The 15,414-nt window shown below is 38.2% G+C and overlaps 1 protein-coding gene across 6 annotated transcripts in view; it reads right to left on the bottom strand.

Annotated features, from left to right (window-relative positions):
• Window positions 1-15,414, bottom strand: part of LOC106062713 (E3 ubiquitin-protein ligase LRSAM1-like) — a 52,907-nt gene that overhangs the window by 21,623 nt on the left and 15,870 nt on the right. For all 6 annotated transcript variants that reach the window (XM_056040171.1, XM_056040170.1, XM_056040173.1 and 3 more), the window contains 5 exons: window positions 6,142-6,306; window positions 4,093-4,140; window positions 2,201-2,325; window positions 368-397; window positions 44-166 (listed from right to left, as the gene is read on the bottom strand). In XM_056040171.1, coding sequence (XP_055896146.1) covers window positions 44-166; window positions 368-397; window positions 2,201-2,325; window positions 4,093-4,140; window positions 6,142-6,306 — 491 coding nt within the window. The remainder of the gene's footprint in view (window positions 1-43; window positions 167-367; window positions 398-2,200; window positions 2,326-4,092; window positions 4,141-6,141; window positions 6,307-15,414) is intronic.

Raw genomic sequence — 15,414 nt, 5'->3', positions numbered from 1 at the left:
AAGAGACAAGAGACAAGGTAGCGCAGCCTGTTTAAAGACCAACCTGTGTTATAGATGACAAAAGTAAACGCTGTTCAAAGGCTGCCTTCGCTGCTAGCTCCGCCTGAGCCTCATTCTCGGATTGAAGAAATTTCTCCAAACGCTCGACATCTTTCCTTTTCTGATCCTGGAAAAGAAATATTTTTGTTGCATTTTGTTCACCGACCCATTAAGTACTAGTCAAATATTGGTGTACTATTTCATTAGCTCGTCAATAAACATTAGTTTAATAGTAGTGTAGTATTATGCTAAATATCTATTCGTTTTATCTGTTGTAATCACACACAAAAAAGCAATTTTTCAGTTTTTTAAAAAAAAGTGTATGTACCTGTGCATTTTGATATGCCTTAACACCTTCCTGGAGAATAGAGAAAATAGACATACTGTAATTCTAATGTTCGAAGCAGAATTAACAACATTAATACAAACAAAAATTTCCCAGAAATTAAATCTATATAGTTAGAGGAGTCAGACTCATTTTTGACTGCCAAGTTATTAGATGTGAAACAAACATTATTTGAATTGGTTAATTTTTGTTCAAACAATATTTCAGGAAAATATATTATGGTTCAACACCTGCATACCATAAATCAAATGACAGCTCACTAGTAGAGCATTTTTATCTCATCTTATATAATACAGATGTTACTTCAAAAAAGATGAATACCTCCTATGCGTCATGCATTCAGTCATGCATATTAACCAATGACTTAAATTCTGCCAAGTCACTTGGTTTTCCTGGCTAGCTCAGGCAACCCATTCCAAGCTCTAATAGCACTAGGGAAGAGAAGAAGGAGCACTTGTCTGAGGAATGTGCTTTTATCTTTGTGTCTTTCAGAATATTTTATTAAATTTTGTTTTTGTATTTGAAGATTATGGTTCAGTGTTTTATGTATAATTGCACTTTAGAGTCTTCTATCTGAAAGCTTTCTAAATTTAGTGATTTTACTAAAGGTGTTACTCTAGTCAAATGTGAATATTCGTTTGTTATGAATCTCACTGCTCTATTTTGTGTCTGTTCCAGTTTCGACTGCAGGATGGCTACCTGGTCATGCAATATGTGTGCAGGTCTGTCGTTGAATCATTCATACCCTGCCCACTGCCATCCCCTGTCATCCTGCGGGAGGTTTCAACTAGGAAGTAGATTATCTTCAACTCTGAAGGAACATCCGAAACATGTAAAATAAACAAACAGACCCCATGTCCAATTTCAAATAAACCATCGGAGTACGTTGAGACAAAATTGCTAGTGGCTCAAGTTTCTGGTATGTCATATGAAAATTTATGTAAAAGTAAATCGATAGATCTAACAAAAGATGTGATGTTTCACAAATAGATCTGATGTTTCACAAATAGATGTGATGTTTCACAAAAAGATCTGATGTTTCACAAATAGATGTGATGTTTCACAAAAAGATCTGATGTTTCACAAATAGATCTGATGTTTCACAAATAGATGTGATGTTTCACAAATAGATGTGATGTTTCACAAATAGATGTGATGTTTCACAAATAGATGTGATGTTTCACAAATAGATGTGATGTTTCACAAATAGATGTGATGTTTCACAAATAGATGTGATGTTTCACAAAAAGATCTGATGTTTCACAAATAGATGTGATGTTTCACAAAAAGATCTGATGTTTCACAAATATATGTGATGTTTCACAAATAGATGTGATGTTTCACAAATAGATGTGATGTTTCACAAATAGATGTGATGTTTCACAAAAAGATGTGATGTTTCACAAATAGATCTGATGTTTCACAAATAGATGTGATGTTTCACAAAAAGATCTGATGTTTCACTAATAGATGTGATGTTTCACAAAAAGATCTGATGTTTCACAAATAGATGTGATGTTTCACAAAAAGATCTGATGTTTCACAAATAGATGTGATGTTTCACAAAAAGATCTGATGTTTCACAAATAGATGTGATGTTTCACAAATAGATCTGATGTTTCACAAATAGATGTGATGTTTCACAAATAGATCTGATGTTTCACAAATAGATCTGATGTTTCACAAAAAGATCTGATGTTTCACAAATAGATGTGATGTTTCACAAAAAGATGTGATGTTTCACTTAAGATGTGATGTTTCACAAAAAGATCTGATGTTTCACAAACTATGGGGAATAAATTGGGCAAGACTCACCATCATTTGAGCTTCTATTTCTGCTACATTCAGATAGTTATCACTAGTGGATGACTTAAGTCCCTTGTTGGCAGCTTCTATTTTCAGCCAATATTTAGATGGATGCTCAAATTCTATTCCTGCTTCTATAAGACACAAATATATTGCAACCATTTTGAATCATAATAAAATAAATTTTACAATCCACTACCAAGAAATGAAAGAATATAAGAGCTAAATATTTAGAATTCCTGGGGATTGACATTTCTATCAAAGTGAATAAACAGAGACAGGAGTTGTTTGATAATCAGCTTATTCCCTATTAAAATGCCCCTACCAACTTCCTTGAAGTCATGTGTTCTCTGAGAAAACACTTCATAAAAAGACTTCACATTAAGAGTTTGAATGACACCTCAGCATTGGAAATCACTAAATAATATGGATTCCCTTAAGAGTCAACTGTTCAATGGTGATGGTATTTCATACTTATTCAAATAGACTGCACCAAGATTGAGTTTGATAGAGCCCTCTTTTCAATGCAGACAAAACTGAAAGCAATGAAGAGAATCTAAATACGCTGAAGTTAACACTTATGTCAGCTAGAATTATCTGGATTCCATTTGTATTTGGAATTAGATGCACACAGGAAAAAGCTCAAAAATGGTCATTGGCTTTATCAGTTTATAACTACCAGACTTGACATTTTGTCACCACATGAAATGGTGTTCAAGAGATGCTAATCTATACAGGGAAATGTGAGGCTGAGTTACTGAAGCTTGTCCATTGTCATCAAAGATGAGCACAAGCTAAATTTCAGTGTTTATGAAGATGTCTTTAGCATCATGTCTTTGGTGTCATGTCTTTAGCATCATGTCTTTGGGGTCATATCTTTGGTGTCATGTCTTTAGCATCATGTCTTTGGTGTCATGTCTTTAGCATCATGTCTTTGGGGTCATATCTTTGGTGTCATGTCTTTAGCATCATGTCTTTGGTGTCATGTCTTTAGCATCATGTCTTTGGGGTCATATCTTTGGTGTCATGTCTTTAGCATCATGTCTTTGGTGTCATGTCTTTAGCATCATGTCTTTGGGGTCATATCTTTGGTGTCATGTCTTTAGCATCATGTCTTTGGTGTCATGTCTTTAGCATCATGTCTTTGGTGTCATGTCTTTAGCATCATGTCTTTGGGGTCATATCTTTGGTGTCATGTCTTTAGCATCATGTCTTTGGTGTCATGTCTTTAGCATCATGTCTTTGGGGTCATATCTTTGGTGTCATGTCTTTAGCATCATGTCTTTGGTGTCATGTCTTTGGGGTCATATCTTTGGTGTCACGTCTTTGGGGTCATGTCTTTAGCATCATGTCTTTGGCTCTTGTCTTTGGGTCATGTCTTTAGCATCATGTCTTTAGCATCATGTCTTTGGGGTCATATCTTTGGCGTTGTGTCTTTAGCATCATGTCTTTCCCTTTGGGACATGATTCTGTTTACTCTTAAGGTTCTCAGTGAATAAATCAGGTTTTGCTGATTTCAACTCTAGCATCGCATTCTATAATATACCAATCAATGGACAACTATTTTATTTGGATTTAATAAAACTTAGATGATATTACAAAATGTCTTATATCCTTTCACTAGCAAATCCTACAGTGAACAGTGCTACAGTGAACAGTGCTACAATGAACAGTGCTACAATGAACAGTGCTACATGGATTAGCAGAAAAGACACCAAAGAAGTAGGCAGAGATGACCTACATACATTTCACAGATTCACTCAAAACACTAGACGGCCAGACGGTTGGTGTGGGTTGTGGAAGAATAAAACTGATGTCCAATGGTACATAGCAGAAGAAGGAAACCTACCCTATTAGCATGTCTGTGCACATTGATGTGTGAAACAAAATTATTGACTTACGGCCACATAGATACATCATGATGGCTGCTGTACTTTTCTTGCAAATCTCTGTGCACAAGAAGAGAACAAAAATTGAATACTGGGCGATAGAAGACATGAATATAAAGAAATGTATGATCACACAGACAGAATGTTAGCAAATTAAAAGAATATCACAAAAACTCAATGCAATTACAACATAAAACTAAAAATTGATACATCAATAGGTTAAAACAGACTGTCTATATGTGGACTGATAAATAAAAACACAGACAACCACCTCATTCAAAAACAACTTTAAATGAATGTCTATTCCTTCAGCTATAAAATAAAGTCTGTAAAAAACATCTTCCAATAGGCTTCTTGTATTTTTTAAAGCTCTTATATATAGCAAAGCTGAGTGGCCAAAAAAAAACGCTTGGCCACCTATCAAGGGGACATGAGTTTGAATCCCAACTGTTAAAAGTAAAAAAAGTAAAAAAGTCCAGCAGGGAATCGGCACCTTAATGCCATTTTTCCAGTTGCTATTTGAAAGGAATTTACCCAACAATCAGAGGTGCGCCAGGTCTTCAACTTAGGTCCTGTCAAAAGGTTTCACTATAGTATGGACTATTACTGGGTTGTGTTGTACTATGTATGTGCACACCCCATTCTGGTCTCAGGTCTGCTAAAAGTGGTTAAAATTAGTGCTAACCACTGGGAATTTTTTCATTTTCCTATAATGTAACAACTACACTATCCTGGAAAGAAACTCACCCTAGCTATCATGACACTGATAATGGCCCCACAAAAGATATTGGACCAAAGCAGACTGAGCATGCTATAATTATGGAGGTTGAGCCATAAAAAAAAAGGCTAGAGAAATTTAAGCCATGAAACAAATTGGGTCACGGCAATGTGTGGACAAGTGAGAAGATGTGTTGACATGAGAAGATGTGTTGACATGAGAAGATGTGTTGACATGAGAAGATGTGTTGAAAAGTGAAAATATGTGTAGACATGAGAAGATGTGTAGACATGAGAAGATGTGTAGACATGAGAAGATGTGTTGACATGAGAAGATGTGTAGATAAGTGAGAAGATGTGTAGACATGAGAAGATGTGTAGACATGAGAAGATGTGTAGACATGAGAAGATGTGTTGACATGAGAAGATATGTTGACATGAGAAGATGTGTAGACATTAGAAGATGTGTTGAAATGAGAAGATGTGTAGACATGAGAAGATGTGTAGACATGAGAAGATGTGTTGAAAAGTGAAAATATGTGTAGACATGAGAAGATGTGTAGACAAGTGAGAAGATGTGTAGACATGAGAAGATGTGTAGACATGAGAAGATGTGTAGACATGAGAAGATGTGTTGACATGAGAAGATGTGTAGACATTAGAAGATGTGTTGAAATGAGAAGATGTGTAGACATTAGAAGATGTGTTGAAATGAGAAGATGTGTAGACATGAGAAGATGTGTAGACATGAGAAGATGTGTTGAAAAGTGAAAATATGTGTAGACATGAGAAGATGTGTAGACATTAGAAGATGTGTTGAAATGAGAAGATGTGTAGACATTAGAAGATGTGTTGAAATGAGAAGATGTGTAGACATGAGAAGATGTGTAGACATGAGAAGATGTGTTGAAAAGTGAAAATATGTGTAGACATGAGAAGATGTGTAGACATGAGAAGATGTGTTGACATGAGAAGATGTGTAGACATGAGAAGATGTGTAGACAAGTGAGAAGATGTGTAGACATGAGAAGATGTGTAGACATGAGAAGATGTGTAGACAAGTGAGAAGATGTGTGGACAAGTGAGAAGATGTGTGGACAAGTGAGAAGATGTGTGCAGACCTACAATACTAATGAATAAAAAAGGGGGAAGTGAGGACCAAGTGTGTGAAAGGTAAAGATTATGATCTTCTGGTATTGCAGAAACAAATACTAAGTTTTTAGAAATGGGATTTTCTATTATGTGTTTTTCTATTCCCTTTATTGTTTGTTCAATGTTGGTCAGTTCTAAACTCTACTGCTAATCAAGCAAAAAAAAAAAAAAAATGTGTCACAGGCAACTAACCTTGTGTTGGAAACTTCATATTCTCTGCATCTAACACAAGCATCTCCAGAGCCTTGACATAACACAGTTTGACTGGCAGGGTGTCTACCTCATTCAATGATATGTCCAGGGTTCTCAAACATTTCAGTCTCAACACTGGCTCTGGGAACACTTTGAATTTATTCTCTGGCAGACAAAAGATATTGAGTGCAAAAACTTTACTGTGAATCAAGACATAACAACATAGTGAGTGACCAAAAGTCTTGCTCTACATCAAGACATATGAACATAAGAACAGGGGCATAGCTAGGAATTTTCCATTGTTCTGGGCCCCAGGGGGAGGCTTGGCCTCTTTGGGGGCCCATGCATTTTGCATAATATTTAATTTTAATGTAAAAAACACAACACTCATTTTGGGGACCTCTTAAGTAGGGGTACAGGAGGATTTTCAAATTCTCTCCACTCCATATCACTCTACATCAAGACATATGAACATAAGAACAGGGGCATAGCTAGGAATTTTCCATTGTTTGGAGGCCCGAGGGGCTTGACCTCTTTAGGGGCCCATGCATTTTGCATAATATTTAATTTTAATGTAAAAAACACAACACTCATTTTGGGGACCTCTTAAGTAGGGGTACAGGAGGATTTTCAAATTCTCTCCACTCCATATCACTCTATATCAAGACATATGAACATAAGAACAGGGGCATAGCTAGGAATTTTCCATTGTTCTGGGCCCCAGGGGGAGGCTTGGCCTCTTTGGGGGCCCATGCATTTTGCATAATATTTAATTTTAATGTAAAAAAACACTCATTTTGGGGACCTCTTAAGTAGGGGTACAGGAGGATTTTCAAATTCTCTCCACTCCATATCACTCTATATCAAGACATATGAACATAAGAACAGGGGCATAGCTAGGAATTTTCCATTGTTTGGAGGCCCGAGGGGCTTGACCTCTTTAGGGGCCCATGCATTTTGCATAATATTTAATTTTAATGTAAAAAACACAACACTCATTTTGGGGACCTCTTAAGTAGGGGTACAGGAGGATTTTCAAATTCTCTCCACTCCATATCACTCTATATCAAGACATATGAACATAAGAACAGGGGCATAGCTAGGAATTTTCCATTGTTCTGGGCCCCAGGGGGAGGCTTGGCCTCTTTGGGGGCCCATGCATTTTGCATAATATTTAATTTTAATGTAAAAAAACACTCATTTTGGGGACCTCTTAAGTAGGGGTACAGGAGGATTTTCAAATTCTCTCCACTCCATATCACTCTATATCAAGACATATGAACATAAGAACAGGGGCATAGCTAGGAATTTTCCATTGTTTGGAGGCCCGAGGGGCTTGACCTCTTTAGGGGCCCATGCATTTTGCATAATATTTAATTTTAATGTAAAAAACACAACACTCATTTTGGGGACCTCTTAAGTAGGGGTACAGGAGGATTTTCAAATTCTCTCCACTCCATATCACTCTATATCAAGACATATGAACATAAGAACAGGGGCATAGCTAGGAATTTTCCATTGTTTGGAGGCCCGAGGGGCTTGACCTCTTTAGGGGTCCCATGCATTTTGCATAATATTTAATTTTAATGTAAAAAAACACTCATTTTGGGGACCTCTTAATTAGGGGTACAGGAGGATTTTCAAATTCTCTCCACTCCATATCACTCTATATCAAGACATATGAACATAAGAACAGGGGCATAGCTAGGAATTTTCCATTGTTCTGGGCCCCAGGGGGAGGCTTGGCCTCTTTGGGGGCCCATGCATTTTGCATAATATTTAATTTTAATGTAAAAAACACTCATTTTGGGGACCTCTTAAGTAGGGGTACAGGAGGATTTTCAAATTCTTTCCACTCCATATCACTCTATATCAAGACATATGTACATAAGAACAGGGGCATAGCTAGGAATTTTCCATTGTTTGGAGGCCCGAGGGGCTTGACCTCTTTAGGGGCCCATGCATTTTGCATAATATTTAATTTTAATGTAAAAAACACAACACTCATTTTGGGGACCTCTTAAGTAGGGGTACAGGAGGATTTTCAAATTCTCTCCACTCCATATCACTCTATATCAAGACATATGAACATAAGAACAGGGGCATAGCTAGGAATTTTCCATTGTTTGGAGGCCCGAGGGGCTTGACCTCTTTAGGGGCCCATGCATTTTGCATAATATTTAATTTTAATGTAAAAAACACAACACTCATTTTGGGGACCTCTTAAGTAGGGGTACAGGAGGATTTTCAAATTCTCTCCACTCCATATCACTCTACATCAAGACATATGAATATAAGAACAGGGGCATAGCTAGGAATTTTCCATTGTTTGGAGGCCCGAGGGGCTTGACCTCTTTAGGGGCCCATGCATTTTGCATAATATTTAATTTTAATGTAAAAAACACAACACTCATTTTGGGGACCTCTTAAGTAGGGGTACAGGAGGATTTTCAAATTCTCTCCACTCCATATCACTCTATATCAAGACATATGAACATAAGAACAGGGGCATAGCTAGGAATTTTCCATTGTTCTGGGCCCCAGGGGGAGGCTTGGCCTCTTTGGGGGCCCATGCATTTTGCATAATATTTAATTTTAATGTAAAAAACACTCATTTTGGGGACCTCTTAAGTAGGGGTACAGGAGGATTTTCAAATTCTCTCCACTCCATATCACTCTACATCAAGACATATGAATATAAGAACAGGGGCATAGCTAGGAATTTTCCATTGTTTGGAGGCCCGAGGGGCTTGACCTCTTTAGGGGCCCATGCATTTTGCATAATATTTAATTTTAATGTAAAAAAACACTCATTTTGGGGACCTCTTAAGTAGGGGTACAGGAGGATTTTCAAATTCTCTCCACTCCATATCACTCTACATCAAGACATATGAATATAAGAACAGGGGCATAGCTAGGAATTTTCCATTGTTTGGAGGCCCGAGGGGCTTGACCTCTTTAGGGGCCCATGCATTTTGCATAATATTTAATTTTAATGTAAAAAACACAACACTCATTTTGGGGACCTCTTAGGTAGGGGTACAGGAGGATTTTCAAATTCTCTCCACTCCATATCACTCTACATCAAGACATATGAATATAAGAACAGGGGCATAGTTAGGAATTTTCCATTGTTTGGAGGCCCGAGGGGCTTGACCTCTTTAGGGGCCCATGCATTTTGCATAATATTTAATTTTAATGTAAAAAACACAACACTCATTTTGGGGACCTCTTAAGTAGGGGTACAGGAGGATTTTCAAATTCTCTCCACTCCATATCACTCTATATCAAGACATATGAACATAAGAACAGGGGCATAGCTAGGAATTTTCCATTGTTTGGAGGCCCGAGGGGCTTGACCTCTTTAGGGGCCCATGCATTTTGCATAATATTTAATTTTAATGTAAAAAAACACTCATTTTGGGGACCTCTTAAGTAGGGGTACAGGAGGATTTTCAAATTCTCTCCACTCCATATCACTCTATATCAAGACATATGAATATAAGAACAGGGGCATAGCTAGGAATTTTCCATTGTTTGGAGGCCCGAGGGGCTTGACCTCTTTAGGGGCCCATGCATTTTGCATAATATTTAATTTTAATGTAAAAAACACTCATTTTGGGGACCTCTTAGGTAGGGGTACAGGAGGATTTTCAAATTCTCTCCACTCCATATCACTCTATATCAAGACATATGAACATAAGAACAGGGGCATAGCTAGGAATTTTCCATTGTTTGGAGGCCCGAGGGGCTTGACCTCTTTAGGGGCCCATGCATTTTGCATAATATTTAATTTTAATGTAAAAAACACAACACTCATTTTGGGGACCTCTTAAGTAGGGGTACAGGAGGATTTTCAAATTCTCTCCACTCCATATCACTCTACATCAAGACATATGAATATAAGAACAGGGGCATAGCTAGGAATTTTCCATTGTTTGGAGGCCCGAGGGGCTTGACCTCTTTAGGGGCCCATGCATTTTGCATAATATTTAATTTTAATGTAAAAAAACACTCATTTTGGGGACCTCTTAAGTAGGGGTACAGGAGGATTTTCAAATTCTCTCCACTCCATATCACTCTACATCAAGACATATGAATATAAGAACAGGGGCATAGCTAGGAATTTTCCATTGTTTGGAGGCCCGAGGGGCTTGACCTCTTTAGGGGCCCATGCATTTTGCATAATATTTAATTTTAATGTAAAAAACACAACACTCATTTTGGGGACCTCTTAGGTAGGGGTACAGGAGGATTTTCAAATTCTCTCCACTCCATATCACTCTACATCAAGACATATGAATATAAGAACAGGGGCATAGTTAGGAATTTTCCATTGTTTGGAGGCCCGAGGGGCTTGACCTCTTTAGGGGCCCATGCATTTTGCATAATATTTAATTTTAATGTAAAAAACACAACACTCATTTTGGGGACCTCTTAAGTAGGGGTACAGGAGGATTTTCAAATTCTCTCCACTCCATATCACTCTATATCAAGACATATGAACATAAGAACAGGGGCATAGCTAGGAATTTTCCATTGTTTGGAGGCCCGAGGGGCTTGACCTCTTTAGGGGCCCATGCATTTTGCATAATATTTAATTTTAATGTAAAAAAACACTCATTTTGGGGACCTCTTAAGTAGGGGTACAGGAGGATTTTCAAATTCTCTCCACTCCATATCACTCTATATCAAGACATATGAATATAAGAACAGGGGCATAGCTAGGAATTTTCCATTGTTTGGAGGCCCGAGGGGCTTGACCTCTTTAGGGGCCCATGCATTTTGCATAATATTTAATTTTAATGTAAAAAACACTCATTTTGGGGACCTCTTAGGTAGGGGTACAGGAGGATTTTCAAATTCTCTCCACTCCATATCACTCTATATCAAGACATATGAACATAAGAACAGGGGCATAGCTAGGAATTTTCCATTGTTTGGAGGCCCGAGGGGCTTGACCTCTTTAGGGGCCCATGCATTTTGCATAATATTTAATTTTAATGTAAAAAACACAACACTCATTTTGGGGACCTCTTAAGTAGGGGTACAGGAGGATTTTCAAATTCTCTCCACTCCATATCACTCTATATCAAGACATATGAACATAAGAACAGGGGCATAGCTAGGAATTTTCCATTGTTTGGAGGCCCGAGGGGCTTGACCTCTTTAGGGGCCCATGCATTTTGCATAATATTTAATTTTAATGTAAAAAACACTCATTTTGGGGACCTCTTAAGTAGGGGTACAGGAGGATTTTCAAATTCTCTCCACTCCATATCACTCTATATCAAGACATATGAACATAAGAACAGGGGCATAGCTAGGAATTTTCCATTGTTTGGAGGCCCGAGGGGCTTGACCTCTTTAGGGGCCCATGCATTTTGCATAATATTTAATTTTAATGTAAAAAACACTCATTTTGGGGACCTCTTAAGTAGGGGTACAGGAGGATTTTCAAATTCTCTCCACTCCATATCACTCTATATCAAGACATATGAACATAAGAACAGGGGCATAGCTAGGAATTTTCCATTGTTTGGAGGCCCGAGGGGCTTGACCTCTTTAGGGGCCCATGCATTTTGCATAATATTTAATTTTAATGTAAAAAACACAACACTCATTTTGGGGACCTCTTAAGTAGGGGTACAGGAGGATTTTCAAATTCTCTCCACTCCATATCACTCTATATCAAGACATATGAACATAAGAACAGGGGCATAGCTAGGAATTTTCCATTGTTTGGAGGCCCGAGGGGCTTGACCTCTTTAGGGGCCCATGCATTTTGCATAATATTTAATTGTAATGTAAAAAACACTCATTTTGGGGACCTCTTAAGTAGGGGTACAGGAGGATTTTCAAATTCTCTCCACTCCATATCACTCTATATCAAGACATATGAACATAAGAACAGGGGCATAGCTAGGAATTTTCCATTGTTTGGAGGCCCGAGGGGCTTGACCTCTTTAGGGGCCCATGCATTTTGCATAATATTTAATTTTAATGTAAAAAACACAACACTCATTTTGGGGACCTCTTAAGTAGGGGTACAGGAGGATTTTCAAATTCTCTCCACTCCATATCACTCTATATCAAGACATATGAACATAAGAACAGGGGCATAGCTAGGAATTTTCCATTGTTTGGAGGCCCGAGGGGCTTGACCTCTTTAGGGGCCCATGCATTTTGCATAATATTTAATTTTAATGTAAAAAACACTCATTTTGGGGACCTCTTAAGTAGGGGTACAGGAGGATTTTCAAATTCTCTCCACTCCATATCACTCTATATCAAGACATATGAACATAAGAACAGGGGCATAGCTAGGAATTTTCCATTGTTTGGAGGCCCGAGGGGCTTGACCTCTTTAGGGGCCCATGCATTTTGCATAATATTTAATTTTAATGTAAAAAACACAACACTCATTTTGGGGACCTCTTAGGTAGGGGTACAGGAGGATTTTCAAATTCTCTCCACTCCATATCACTCTACATCAAGACATATGAATATAAGAACAGGGGCATAGCTAGGAATTTTCCATTGTTTGGAGGCCCGAGGGGCTTGACCTCTTTAGGGGCCCATGCATTTTGCATAATATTTAATTTTAATGTAAAAAACACTCATTTTGGGGACCTCTTAGGTAGGGGTACAGGAGGATTTTCAAATTCTCTCCACTCCATATCACTCTATATCAAGACATATGAACATAAGAACAGGGGCATAGCTAGGAATTTTCCATTGTTTGGAGGCCCGAGGGGCTTGACCTCTTTAGGGGCCCATGCATTTTGCATAATATTTAATTTTAATGTAAAAAACACAACACTCATTTTGGGGACCTCTTAAGTAGGGGTACAGGAGGATTTTCAAATTCTCTCCACTCCATATCACTCTATATCAAGACATATGAACATAAGAACAGGGGCATAGCTAGGAATTTTCCATTGTTTGGAGGCCCGAGGGGCTTGACCTCTTTAGGGGCCCATGCATTTTGCATAATATTTAATTTTAATGTAAAAAACACTCATTTTGGGGACCTCTTAAGTAGGGGTACAGGAGGATTTTCAAATTCTCTCCACTCCATATCACTCTATATCAAGACATATGAACATAAGAACAGGGGCATAGCTAGGAATTTTCCATTGTTTGGAGGCCCGAGGGGCTTGACCTCTTTAGGGGCCCATGCATTTTGCATAATATTTAATTTTAATGTAAAAAACACTCATTTTGGGGACCTCTTAAGTAGGGGTACAGGAGGATTTTCAAATTCTCTCCACTCCATATCACTCTATATCAAGACATATGAACATAAGAACAGGGGCATAGCTAGGAATTTTCCATTGTTTGGAGGCCCGAGGGGCTTGACCTCTTTAGGGGCCCATGCATTTTGCATAATATTTAATTTTAATGTAAAAAACACTCATTTTGGGGACCTCTTAAGTAGGGGTACAGGAGGATTTTCAAATTCTCTCCACTCCATATCACTCTATATCAAGACATATGAACATAAGAACAGGGGCATAGCTAGGAATTTTCCATTGTTTGGAGGCCCGAGGGGCTTGACCTCTTTAGGGGCCCATGCATTTTGCATAATATTTAATTTTAATGTAAAAAACACTCATTTTGGGGACCTCTTAAGTAGGGGTACAGGAGGATTTTCAAATTCTCTCCACTCCATATCACTCTATATCAAGACATATGAACATAAGAACAGGGGCATAGCTAGGAATTTTCCATTGTTTGGAGGCCCGAGGGGCTTGACCTCTTTAGGGGCCCATGCATTTTGCATAATATTTAATTTTAATGTAAAAAACACTCATTTTGGGGACCTCTTAAGTAGGGGTACAGGAGGATTTTCAAATTCTCTCCACTCCATATCACTCTATATCAAGACATATGAACATAAGAACAGGGGCATAGCTAGGAATTTTCCATTGTTTGGAGGCCCGAGGGGCTTGACCTCTTTAGGGGCCCATGCATTTTGCATAATATTTAATTTTAATGTAAAAAACACTCATTTTGGGGACCTCTTAAGTAGGGGTACAGGAGGATTTTCAAATTCTCTCCACTCCATATCACTCTATATCAAGACATATGAACATAAGAACAGGGGCATAGCTAGGAATTTTCCATTGTTTGGAGGCCCGAGGGGCTTGACCTCTTTAGGGGCCCATGCATTTTGCATAATATTTAATTTTAATGTAAAAAACACAACACTCATTTTGGGGACCTCTTAAGTAGGGGTACAGGAGGATTTTCAAATTCTCTCCACTCCATATCACTCTATATCAAGACATATGAACATAAGAACAGGGGCATAGCTAGGAATTTTCCATTGTTTGGAGGCCCGAGGGGCTTGACCTCTTTAGGGGCCCATGCATTTTGCATAATATTTAATTTTAATGTAAAAAACACTCATTTTGGGGACCTCTTAAGTAGGGGTACAGGAGGATTTTCAAATTCTCTCCACTCCATATCACTCTATATCAAGACATATGAACATAAGAACAGGGGCATAGCTAGGAATTTTCCATTGTTTGGAGGCCCGAGGGGCTTGACCTCTTTAGGGGCCCATGCATTTTGCATAATATTTAATTTTAATGTAAAAAACACAACACTCATTTTGGGGACCTCTTAAGTAGGGGTACAGGAGGATTTTCAAATTCTCTCCACTCCATATCACTCTATATCAAGACATATGAACATAAGAACAGGGGCATAGCTAGGAATTTTCCATTGTTTGGAGGCCCGAGGGGCTTGACCTCTTTAGGGGCCCATGCATTTTGCATAATATTTAATTTTAATGTAAAAAACACTCATTTTGGGGACCTCTTAAGTAGGGGTACAGGAGGATTTTCAAATTCTCTCCACTCCATATCACTCTATATCAAGACATATGAACATAAGAACAGGGGCATAGCTAGGAATTTTCCATTGTTTGGAGGCCCGAGGGGCTTGACCTCTTTAGGGGCCCATGCATTTTGCATAATATTTAATTTTAATGTAAAAAACACAACACTCATTTTGGGGACCTCTTAGGTAGGGGTACAGGAGGATTTTCAAATTCTCTCCACTCCATATGACTCTACATCAAGACATATGAATATAAGAACAGGGGCATAGCTAGGAATTTTCCATTGTTTGGAGGCCCGAGGGGCTTGACCTCTTTAGGGGCCCATGCATTTTGCATAATATTTAATTTTAATGTAAAAAACACTCATTTTGGGGACCTCTTAGGTAGGGGTACAGGAGGATTTTCAAATTCTCTCCACTCCA

Source organism: Biomphalaria glabrata, chromosome 9 (genome assembly GCF_947242115.1).
Source record: "Biomphalaria glabrata chromosome 9, xgBioGlab47.1, whole genome shotgun sequence".
Lineage (NCBI taxonomy): Eukaryota > Metazoa > Mollusca > Gastropoda > Planorbidae > Biomphalaria > Biomphalaria glabrata.
Note: the sequence above shows the minus strand (reverse complement) of the source record. Positions and strands in the feature narration are given on the sequence as shown.